We start from the raw sequence: 12,415 nt of genomic DNA on the forward strand, positions 1-12,415 counted from the left end.
TTTTTCTTAGATGTCAAGAGAATTTTGGAACTAAGCTAGGTTATTTTCTTAGTTGGACACAGAGATTTTAACCGAGATATCTAGGACTTCCAAGAGTCCACAATTTTATAAGGAAACGGTCTCATGTCAGGTTTTAAGGATAATATTTTCCAAAAAAATTTGTCTCTTCCTCCTAAACCCAGAGCCAAATTCAGTGTGTCAGTCCCTATGCTCACCATTCTTGTCAGACAGCATCAACTGTGTTTTGAGCTTTTAATTTCCTGTAGCTATGTGTGATGGTCTGAGTATGAGTGCTGGGGGACACTGATAGAACTCGTGAAAGCCATTGTACACATCTCATGAACTCTACTTGTGTGAAGGGAGGTTATCCTCTCTTTTTCATATAAGTTTTCCTGTGAATCAAAACTTCAGTGCATGCCAGAAACCACAGATGGTGGCCTTTGGTTATGTCTTCATTGGGGCTTTTGGTTTGCAGCCATAGCACATCTCTGGAGCAAATGCCTCGGTCATGCTCCTTTTCATCCTCCCCATACTGGCTGAGTTTTCAGACCATTCTTGCTCTGTGTGACCTCCACTTCTTTCAGAGGGACCTTAAACTCTGCTAGATATAGCAAGGACATAGTCCTTTTAAAATCTGAGCATGGGCTTTCTGAGTTCCTTGTGGAATAAAATTCCATAGTGCTATGAATGATCTGTTGTAAATCCCAAGTAACACTACATATGAGCAAATGGGTTTCTCTAAAGGAGCCAACTCTGACCTTCACCTGAATTCAGAATTAAACTTTCTACTTTTAAAAAGAATTCATAGTGATCTTTATTATTTTATTTGTGTTTCATATTTATGTATCTGTATTTTGTGATTTTTCCCTGCTATATTTTTCATATGTTCCATCCACAGATGAAAAGATGAGTCTACACAGATAAAATTTTATTCTAATGCAGCCTATGAGTTTTCAATAACCTCAGAAAATGCTTTTCTTGAAAGCTATTTACAGTATTTTGTAGATGTGACAAATTCAGGAAACCTAAGCAAGCACTCTTAAACTCTGTACCTTCCCTAATTAAAATCTCTATCTATAAAATATTTAGCATATTCACATTATAAATGGGAATAATTTAATGTGAAGGTTCCAAATGTTACTTAGAGCTGTTTTTCTACTCCCATTATTATCTAAGTCAATGTCTCTGAATGTATTGTTCAGTAGGGCACTTGAGAATCAAAAAAAAAGTAGGGCTAATCCTTCTGGTTGCCACTAGCATTACCATAGAATGACATGTTGTGGGCATCATTACTTTCTTGTGCAAATGTATCTCAAGTAAATAATAAGGATGTAATGAAAAATAGGTACAGCATGCCTGTTCAGAAATTTTAATACTTTTAGTTGTTGCTAGCTTTTATTAACTCTTAGTTTTGGACAACATGCCCCTCTGTTTCTGCAGTTCCTTTCCATAACGGTCCTTTTTCTAAATATTTTCACATCTAAGCGGTCATATTATGTGTCAGGGACACTGCAGGCTGAAGCCAGAGAAATGTGATAGCAAGAGTAGAAAATTCTCTACTTGAAAAAATAACTAACCAAGAAGACAAGCCAAGGATTCAGTCAGTTAGAATTGTTCACTATCCTGTCTTTTCTTTCACCAGTTTTCTGATCAGTGGCAGTGTTATTTTCTGTTTTATTCCTCAAAGGCCCAGTAAGGAGTTGGAAAAGTACAATTCTTCCTGACCCTTCAGAAAGTGTAAAATGTGTGAGATGTTTTCCCTTTACTATCCTTAGTCTCATGGGGAAGGTGTGTTCTCCTTCCACTTCTTCTCCAAGGAAAAGAGTGTTTCTCATACAAACTAATCTATTTGCACTATATTATTTCTTACCTTTATTTTCTTTTTTTTTTCTGGAGTACACTTGCTTTTAGCAAACAGCTTCTATTTAATTTGACTAACTTTATACTTGCCAGTATGGGCAAACTGAACCCCAAATCCTAGCTAAATTGTGAGATCATGCTTTCATGCTATTAATTGCACTGGAATTCTGTAAGAAGTATATGATTTGCACTGTGCTGTCCTTTGCTAGCTCACTTGGAGACAAGTATATAGTTCATTATTCCATCTACTTAGTGATTCAGGGGTTTTTACTGCTTATTTTCTATGGGAAAATTCCAATTTATTATCTTTATTGATACCTCTGTAATGAAAATTCTTTATGTAGTGTACAGTGCAAATGGACAATGCATGAACTGCTCCTTCAAGAATTAATCTCTCCCCACAGTAGTGGGGTTTTGTAGTAAAACAGGTGTAAGAAAGATTAGAAAGTCGAATAATACCTGTACATACGGTATGATTTCTGACCTGTGGGTAATTTGAAACAGGCATATAGATGTATGTATATAGAAAAAGAGCTAAAAAATGTTTTTAAAATAATTTGCTTAAGTATTCAGTTATTGCATAATAATAATTCTAAAGTATTAATCGGTATTAAAGTATTATTTAATGTTTTATAGTTTTATTAATATTGAAGTAGTACATTAAACCCAACTCATGAATCACAGATTAGAAAATTTGGTAACTTTCTAATTCAAGTCTGAGTGCTGGAGATCTTTACGTTCTGCTAGTTCAGCATTATTTCCTATAAAATGACAGTACTGGACATTTTCAATTTGAAATTGTCTGTTATTTCCATATTTCAAAGGTAAAAGTTTAATGAAGTTTAGTTTTCAGGTCATCTACACCTGATGCCTTAAGAGGCCTCCTAGAAACAGAGACTAGACAGGAGTAAAGGATTAAAAGAGGTATTTATTTGAAAGGCCTTCAAAGGTACCCCCTGGGGAGCCTGAAGCCATTCTCAAAATGGACCCCAGGATGGGCCTAAGGTCACGAGTTCTTCCCTCTTTATAGGTTTGGTTCATTTGCATAGCAGGGTTAATTCTCCAATTAAAGCTTCAGTTTTCCCCTCAGCTTACTCTCCCCTTTAAAGGCTCTTTGGTTTATACTTTTGGCCTAGGACAGTCTTGGTGTCCTTGGAAAGCAGGGCCGGAGAGGCTTTGTTATGTCTACCTAGCATGAGAGAGCAGAAGTTAACAGGCTACAAGAAACTCCAGAGTCACACACCAAGCAGTACAGAATTTGAAAAATATAAAGATTAAAACCTAAGGCATCACACCCACTTTGGCCTTTGCAGCCAAGGCAATATATTCCACAAGCCCAGGATTCACAGTGTAGTAGCTCAAACTAGCTACCCAGAGTTGTTGTAGTTGTAGTTGCTCAGAGGACAATCACAAGCTCAAAACCTGCATTGTGTTTTTGAAGAGCTGGTAGCAGTGGTCTCTCCAGGTTTGTTTCAAGAGCATTGCTGTGCTCTGTGGGAAGGCTCTGGGCATGGGTCATGTTGTAACTGTGGCAGTGGCTATTATTAAAATGCTCCAGCTAATCATTATTGTGTCTTTGAAGAGAGATCTACTGCCATCAGGTACTTGAATGATATATTAATATTGTTTTTGTTGTAGCATATCCAAACCCAGGTAATAATACACGTTTTCTGTCAGTCTCAAGGTAGCACTACTTCTGGAAAGCAGAGCATGCTTCCATCACCAAGTGAAATGTAACTAAAAAGTGTGGGATTGAAAGCATCTTTTAGATTATGTGACTGTTTTTTAAAAATGTTCAGCTGTAGAAAAGTTACATGACATAGGATAGCCTAAGAGGAGCAAATTTTTGAGCAGAAGTACTTTTTCCCTTTCTTGTTGAGATAGTTATTCCATAAAATCCTCTACATGCAAGGAAACAGTTTTATCAACACACAGTACCTTCAAAGGTTTGAGCAGTTGTCCTGAGAGCCAGAGCTTCCCTGTGACTCCTTCTGGCACTGAAGATACGAGAACTACAGAAGTTCTGGCAGGCTGGCATCCCTCCCACACCTACCACTGCAACAGATCCGAGGTGCTGCCGGAGTGGTGCCATTGGAGCAAGGATCTCCAGAGCCAGATTATACCATTTAACATTCACTATCCTGGAAATCATTTGCTTGTGCTAGAACTTTAGGTCTTGATTTTTTTCTGTATTACCAAATCCTAGTTTTTCTTCATATAAACAAAAGCACAGGATGGAAGAAAATAGTTTAAAAAGTTAAAAATAACTTTTCATTATAGCTCTTACTCAAGAGTTCTCCCGAAGGGAACCTAACAGTCTTATTTGTACAGAAAAGAAGCTTTTTCTAATCTTTGATATGGGCGTTTTGAAACAAGAATATTTTTCATGAAAGTCTGTTTAGAGAATTAGCAAGCAGCATCTTGTAACTTAAAGTATCCCAAACGTCTTTAAAGTTTAGACAATAGTTTGAGAATTAATAGATTTTCAAATGGTGAAATGCTGTTATTTATTTTCTGCTGTTGATTCTGGCTCAAAGGCCCTCTTGTTATTGGTATGAATTACTGATGTTAGCTCCGTCATTCCTCGGGTTTAGATATATATTATTCCTCCAACTGAGAAAGAAAAGCAAGTTAAAATATTTGTTTGAAAGTGAGGTTCAAAGCTGCAGATAGTGGAGGAGGAGTCTTCATAAAAGAAATTCATTCAAAAACCCACTAGCAAACACAAAAAAGGCAGATATAACTTGAAAAATGACAATTTTAGCGTAATTATAAATGAAAGGCAAAGTGCTATTAAAGTTAAAGCAATATTATTAAAAGATGTGCTAATTTTCAGTTAAATTTTCTGTCGAAGACCAATTAATTTAAAAGACATGACAGCATTAACTGCAAAACATAAGCACTCTGGTAATTATACTTTAAAAAATGATTGAACAAATGGGAAAGCATCCTTGAGACATTTGAAAGAGCTGCACTACAATTCAGAAGCAAGGGCTAGGTGGCAGTGCTAGCTCAGATATCTGTGTCATGATTTCCTTGTAATTTACCCAGTTTCAGTGTCTATAATGCATTTCCTTTTTGCTGTGTTTAGAATACACCTATTTCATATTCTCATTCCGGATGCCAATTAAAGTGATACCATACACATGTCCAGTGTGGGGTTTGGTTAATGACAGTAGCAAACAAGTATTTCCTCAGTTATGATTTTACACTCAACAAAGGGGATTCTTTTAAATGACTGGAAAGCGCCTTGTTACTTTAAGTACAACAGCACCTTTCCAAAGACATTCTGTAAGTCAGTTTCTTATAAGTACTGGCATATCCAGGCCATGTACCCTCCCAAAGAGCAAGTAGAAGATCACTCTGAAATTAATTTCAGTGTATTATTATTCCAAAGGAAATGTATATCAGCTAGTTCAGCTTTTCAGTGTTCCCCTAGTTCCAAACTGGCAAGATGTAATGAGGAGACTGATTTTTGTGACAATCAAAAGCATGGACAGACAGCTTTTCCTTGAGTGTTAAATACATTAGTACAGGAGGAAGTAACCCTATTTAGCAGAAGGTGACAAGTTACAGCTTCCTATTCATCCATCTTTTCTTGCTTATCATTGGGCATTTTCTGATCAGACACAATGCTGCAGCAGTTTGTCCCAAAACTTGAAATCTTTTCTCCCATTGATTGCAAAAGAAAAAAAACCAAAAACCATCTTTTGGCTGCACTCATCCATCTGACTAAATGGTGCCATCCACATCAGTCATGGTGTGAAACCCAAATTAAGCCATTGTTCCACAATAAATGCTGCCTCTTTTACTAGTGAGGGTCTTAGCTTTGCCATAGAAGTATAGCACAGTGGGAAGAGTTGCCAAAGAGGGCAACTCTGATTCTCATCTCAGGGACATCAAGGAAGAAGTAATTGAAAAATAAACAGTCATGCCTGAATGTCTTCTCTCTCTCATGGTGGCAATTCCTATTAAACATCATGTAATCGCTCCAGACTTACATTCCTGCAAGGGGTCACATTGATTTTTCTTTATGTTAAGAGAGGTTTGAGTATTACACTTGAATTGTTACACAGTGCATCCACATATGTAAGAGCTGATTTGAGATTAGCTGTTGTTTTAGACTAGCTGAATCTTCCTGAACCTCTACTTATGTCAGACTACTCTTTACAATATGCCTTGTAGTTAAAATATGTAGTCCCTTACCCAGGTTAACTTAAAATAATTGGAGTTGATGAGATGCAAATATTTGCTTTAGGCCATGTATAACAATAAGAATATGTTCATTTCATTTTAATTTAGTCAACAGGTGAATGGCATCTATGCCTATGTAAATAAGCAGAGAAGCTTGAAGTTACAAAACCTCAATGTAAAGTGAAAAACATTGCTGCGTAGAACTCATTTTCTTCTGTTTTATCTGTCATCTCCAGCAAACAATGAAACTGGAGTTTCATTATACAAAGAAAGAATATCAAAGTAACATGGATAGGAAGCCAGTTCTGCTTTTTGATCTCAGGATAAAATATTTCAACCTGTACCTCAGTTTACCCATGTATTAAATTCAATTACATTATATGGATGGAGCAATGAATTTCATTGAAAAATATTATTTAAAAAGTTTTATCTTTAGACAGCAAGCACTGTTTGAGAATTCAGCATTCATTTTCACTTGGTTGGATTACAAGCATTTGTTCTAAGTCCTAAATTCAACAAAATCCAGAAATCCAGTAATGTCAATCCTGTGTACTCTACAGTGAGCTCATTTTCTCCTTTTATGTCCCCGGCACTTGCAAAGCTTCTGAAAACTCAGACATTGGTGACATTATAAGTGACAGTCTTTCCTTTTTTTTGTTCAACTTTTTTTTTGCCCAGTACAATACATTGCAGATGTTTAACTGAGTATGTCTGAACTATACCAGTATACTTTTAAGTGAACTTGAAAGTCATTCATCTGGATTTAAATTAATATTTTAAATACCCATTGTTTGCCTGACAGACCAGCAGTGCTACAGATGCTGGCAAAATGTCAGTATGGAGTAAATCTTCCCTAATAAACCACACTTACCCTATACCCTAGAGTTTTTTAAAAGGACCACCAGGATCCCAGACTCATCATACATTTATCTGGAATGAACTCAAGATGTTTAATTGATACATGCTTATGTCTGAACACTGTCAAGTCTCGTAATAAGATGTTTAGTACAATACATTGGTTAGACTGCTAGAGTCCAGCCACAGTAATAAGTAATGACATTTGCAGCACAAAGGCAGCTCCCCAACGAATTGGTGACAAGAGTAAAAAGGCAATCTAGCCTGTGTAAGCTTTAAATGTGGTCTGAATTTTACAATTACATGTCCTAAAGCCCATTATTAGACATGAGGGCGATGAGAAGGAAAGCAGTCATTGCATCACTACTAACACCAATTATAGGAAACATAAATCATTCAAATTTTTGTACTTTAATAAAAATCAGCCTGAATTGGTGTTTAAAAGGAAGGATCTAGTATAGGAGCCTAATGGGATAGAAGAAAATAGAGTAATTGGAGGCTGCTGTCTTTTCACTTTCTATATAAAATTATTTGAAGAGACAGCCAAGAACTTTAAACAGCAGAAACCCAGAAAAGTTGTAATTTGGATGTCTTCAGTTGTGACTTTAATGGTGTTTGCTTAAAGAGCTTTCTTTTATCTCTGCAGACATACTTCAATGACAATATCCTCACACTGATACGGACATTGGTAACAGGAGGAGCCACACCAGAGCTGGAAGCACTGATTGCTGAGGAAAATGCATTGAGAGGAGGTTACAGCACGCCCCAGACACTTGCAAACAGGGACAGGTGTCGAGTTGCTCAGTTGGCTTTGTATGATGGGCCATTTGCAGACCTAGGGGTAAGATCATGAGGGAAATGTAGGACCAAGGCTGGTCTCTGCTATGCTAGCTTGCTCTCAGACTGAGTGAAAAATCTATCTTAGTAAGCATATAATTTCTATTATTTAATTTAATAGAGCTTTTGGATTGCTTAAAAATTTACAGCACAGAGTGCCAGGTTTGCTCTTTGCCTTTTTAAGAAGCTGTATAATTGCCCAGGTTCCTTGCCTGCATATTTCATACAGAAAATCCTGTGGCTCTTCTTCATTGTCAGCTAAAGAGATGGATGAGCTGCTTTGGATGATATAATCATTGTAGCAATAATGAATTCAAAGTACACACAATATATATATCTTTCTTGGGTGTTGATAAGCTTATTTAGTGTTTTCACAGAGCTTCTGGTTCTTAAAATCTGCTTATTAGCTTGAAAACAAAGTTGTTGGGTTTTTTTCTGCTGGTTTTGGATGAACTAAATTTCTTGTGAAATCCAAATTTTCTGACAATTTGACTCCATTGAAGTCAAAAAACAAGCAAACAAAAAAATTTAAAACCCCCAAACTAATTAGAGAGCACCCACTCTGCTTTGACAATGATGTAGGATTTGATGTTTCTTAAATTAACCTTGTGTTCACCAGCTCTGTCCAAAAAGAATGGAATGAACTTCTTCACAGAAATGACAGGGAATCCCAGTTTAAGGATTAGGGCAGCAAGAGTACACATATAGAAGCCTACAGTCTTTCAGTTCATGTAGCAGTCCAGTTGTAGCTGAGACTAGCAGCTCATCAAAACACTTCGGCATGCAGCTTAACATTTCCACAAATAAAATAAGCAACACCAGTCTTTCAAATGCTCTTTCACCAGAGCCTCAATTGCACTACAGCTGTGAAGGCAGAATGCATTAACTCTCATGATTACTTAAGAATCACTATTTTGGATATACAAATGAGCAAATCTAAACTTATGTTTTTGCTAGTCATACATTTAGTCATTGTTTTACGGCAGCAGATATTTTATTATCCATTTAAACCCTTAGAACTCTAATTTCTGTTGAGCTCCTGGTGAATTGTTTTTTGTCTGGATGGCAGTATGGCTGCTGCCAAGAAAGGGTCAAAGATACTAACAATTTTAATACCACAGTTAAAGTAATTTGTAGAATATGCATTGTCTAGTACCAAAATTTATATTTCCAGTTTAAAGCAATTATTTCATGGACCAAGGCTCTCCAAAATAACAATCATCACTTTACATAGTTACTTATTTGGAATAAAACATTCAGATTATTCATGTCATTGGGTGAAATGTTCTCATTTGAGAGAAACAACAGACTGTCTATACATTGTCCCTTTTTTTTGTAAGTTCATACTGAACGACCTGTTCCCTGACATTGTGTTAACGGAGCAAAGAAAAGAAAAAAATGTGCTGTTCTCTTTTTTTTGTTTATTTTCTGTCTTTCCTCTAGGATGGAGGTTGTTATGGAGATCTATTTTGTAAAGCACTGAAAACATACAATATGCTTTGCTTTGGAATTTATCGATTAAGGGATGCCCATCTAAGTACTCCCAGCCAATGCACTAAACGGTGAGTCCAGTCTTCACTGTCTTCAGTCTTCTCAGCGAGGAAGAGCTCAGTGCTGGTAATAAATATAAAAAGAGCTTTCTCCATTTTTGCATAACTTTTCCACAATCCTCTTTGAGGATTTCACGGTGACTCTTTATCTGACTTTAAATCATAAGCTGGATATTGCAGCCTAAGTTGTCAGCTAATTTTATTCAAAATTTTTTAATTAAATTTTCAGAACATATCTTTATCTTATTTGCTTTATGATGATCCACTGTTTGCATGCAAGGAAAGGACTTCAGTTTCCTTCTATCAATCAACTCTAGGTTGTGGGATAATAATTTAAATTACAGTAGCTAGTCTGTCTTCTGAATGCTCAAAAAATACTCCTGTGGGCTTCCCATCAGTACCATCTGTGTCTAATCATAATTTCTTCCAGTAAATGGAAACTCTCCTCTTGGTAGACTACATTTTTACTTCAGTAGCACCAAGCCTGACCTTACTGCTTTAAATAGAGCAGACACATTTCCATCTTTGCAAACTGAAGGCCATTTAGCAGCTTGCTTGAAATGTGTCTTAATTAACTGCTTCCTAGAAATACACACACAGACCCGTACCAGAAGTATCACAAATCTACCATCTGTTACTATTTCGTGCTCTACAAAAAGCATCATTATTGGGTGAACATGGCAATAAACAACACTGCAGCCCACCAAAGTGCTTTCTTCTGTAAGAATTGGAAGAAATTGGGTAGAAAAAATGATTTGCCGTTTAGATTTACACAGTAGTTGCTATACTTGGGATTATTTGTTGGATTAATAAGGGACTTCTGTCCCTGAAGCAGCTAAGCAGATTTCTTATGAGCATTGAATTAATTTGAAAAGAAGTAATGAGTTTCGTGTTTGATTTTTATTCATTTCTTACTTGGACAGAAAATGCCTATTGCCTTGCTCAAGTCTGTTTTTCACATGCATGAAAAAATTTAGCAGCTGGTCTATAAGCCCTTCATACCCTGAAAGGCCATTAGGTGAAGGTGGGGATTCTTGAAATTGAGTGAGTTTTTATTTCAGGCCTGGGATTTATACTAAGCAATGTTGGATTCTCGGATGTGCAGATTTCTCTTTATAAATGCTCTTTGAGGCCATGAATGTACATGTGGAATGAATGAACAAAATTAACCTCACTATAAAGTTACTGATATATTTTCCTTAACTTGTTTTAACTACAGTCACAATCCAAACCAATAATTATATCCCTACTTCTGTTGACAGTATTTAAATATTTAATAACTATGTATATTAAATATATATTTAAATAAGCTGCATATAAAACCCTCCTCTCTCTGCTTTTCAGCCATTCTTTTAAATACTGTTTGTGGTGATGTGGTGGTGTATGCTACTGGCTTTTGTCAATATGTAAATCTATTTGCTTCAAGTCATTGCATTATGGTGCATTCAGAGAAAGGAGCATGATTTGTATGGGGTCTTCTCTGAAAAATCATTATGTGATTCACTTGAAGAACATCATTCTCAGACATTATGTCTGTCTGACAGAAAACATTAAAAAAATGATAGCTGACATAAAAAGCTCCTAAATCATAACGGGGATTATGGGAGCTAAAATTAGGTACAAACAGAAATGCAAACATTAGGGTAAATGTTCATGAGCTAACAACTCTAGAAAAAAATTTTTAGAACAAATCTAAACCTGTTTTCTTTTTCTTTCTTTTTTTTTTCTTCCTTTCTCTCCAGTTATGTTATCACAAACCCACCCTATGAATTTGAGCTTGTGCCGACGGACTTGATCTTCTGTTTGATGCAATTTGACCACAACGCTGGCCAGTCCCGAGCCAGTCTTTCTCATTCCTCCCATTCCTCCTATTCTTCCAGCAAGAAGAGCTCATCAGTTCATTCTATCCCATCAACAGCAAACCGACTGAACCGCACCAAGACCAGGGATTCCCGGGACAAACAGAAGTATGTGCAGGAAGATAGACTTTGATATGTGTATCTACTCCCACTGTGTGTGAAACTTGCATTCACCACCCATTCTCCCCGGTTAATGTTTCCAGCAGTAATGTTCCCTGTTTTCCCATGGAGTTCTCCCTTTTTGTACACATATTTTGCATATGTATGACAGTGTGCATGTGATTGTCATTTTTATTTCACCACCATAAAACCCTTAAGCACAACAGCAACAAAGCAGACGGACCAAAAGTTATTTATGATGCTAGGGGAGAATAAAAAAAGAATTCCAAACCCATAGGCACACAGAAAACATAAATAACTCACTGCAGTTACTCTACATATCCAAAAATAGAGTATATTTAACATGAACACTTGCTCTTGATGTCAGAGTTACACAAAGAAAGTCATTTAGTGCAGAAGTGTTGATGTATGTTGCAGTAGATTTTTTTTTAATACTCATATTTACAGGAGCTGATACATTTATTTGAAGCTTATAAAACTATCCTATTGAAAAATACCCCAAAAACTCTGTAAAAAAACCCCCCTGCTGATTTTTCACTCTCAAAGCTTATATTATATAGGGCTTACACTCTTTGTATAGATTATTGCTACACATCTGCTTTATACCGAAGCAGTATCAGGGACTTTTCTGCTTGTTTAAAAACTTTCTCTAAAATACTAGTCTTTTGGAGATGGTGTATTTTCCCTTTAACACTGAAATTGTCTGGGCATGAAGTAGTAAAACTCCAGTGGTTTAATTTAAGTTTAGAAAGAGTCTAATTGCATATTAAATTATTATTCTGTCTATTTATATTGCCACATGAATAGCTATATTTTCTTTCACTTTTGACATTTGGGATAAAAAGCCATATGTATCATAAATATTGGGTGTAAGTAATTAAAAACTGCCTTCTTGGGACTTTTACGTCTTTAAAAGGTGAATTAGTCACCTTATGTACAGAATAAATAATGTTCAGAAAAGAGCAAGCATTTTTCTATGCTTACATATCAGATCTCAAGGGACTTTGTTCCTTTCCCCAGATGGTAATTTAACTTTTCCAAGTTAGTGTTGGTATAAATTTTCCAACAAGCGTCCTAATATGTGAAGAACCTTCAGAAATCTTGCCGCATGTTCTACCTGTTTTTTTTCAACAGGTGCAT

At 36.2% G+C, this 12,415-nt stretch overlaps 1 protein-coding gene across 50 annotated transcripts in view; it reads left to right on the forward strand.

The window, feature by feature from the left end:
* Positions 1-12,415, forward strand: part of KCNMA1 (potassium calcium-activated channel subfamily M alpha 1) — a 439,218-nt gene that overhangs the window by 418,412 nt on the left and 8,391 nt on the right. For 45 of the 50 annotated variants that reach the window (XM_008642826.2, XM_008642831.2, XM_008642837.2 and 42 more), the window contains 3 exons: positions 7,556-7,750; positions 9,190-9,308; positions 11,039-11,263. In XM_008642826.2, coding sequence (XP_008641048.1) covers positions 7,556-7,750; positions 9,190-9,308; positions 11,039-11,263 — 539 coding nt within the window. Of the gene's footprint in view, positions 1-7,555; positions 7,751-9,189; positions 9,309-11,038; positions 12,231-12,415 lie in introns of those variants that run through there. The other 5 variants (XM_017746233.1, XM_017746235.1, XM_008642828.2 and 2 more) reach the window with 1 other exon arrangement.

Source organism: Corvus brachyrhynchos, unplaced genomic scaffold (assembly GCF_000691975.1).
Source record: "Corvus brachyrhynchos isolate BGI_N302 unplaced genomic scaffold, ASM69197v1 scaffold279, whole genome shotgun sequence".
NCBI classification, from domain to species: Eukaryota; Metazoa; Chordata; class Aves; order Passeriformes; family Corvidae; genus Corvus; species Corvus brachyrhynchos.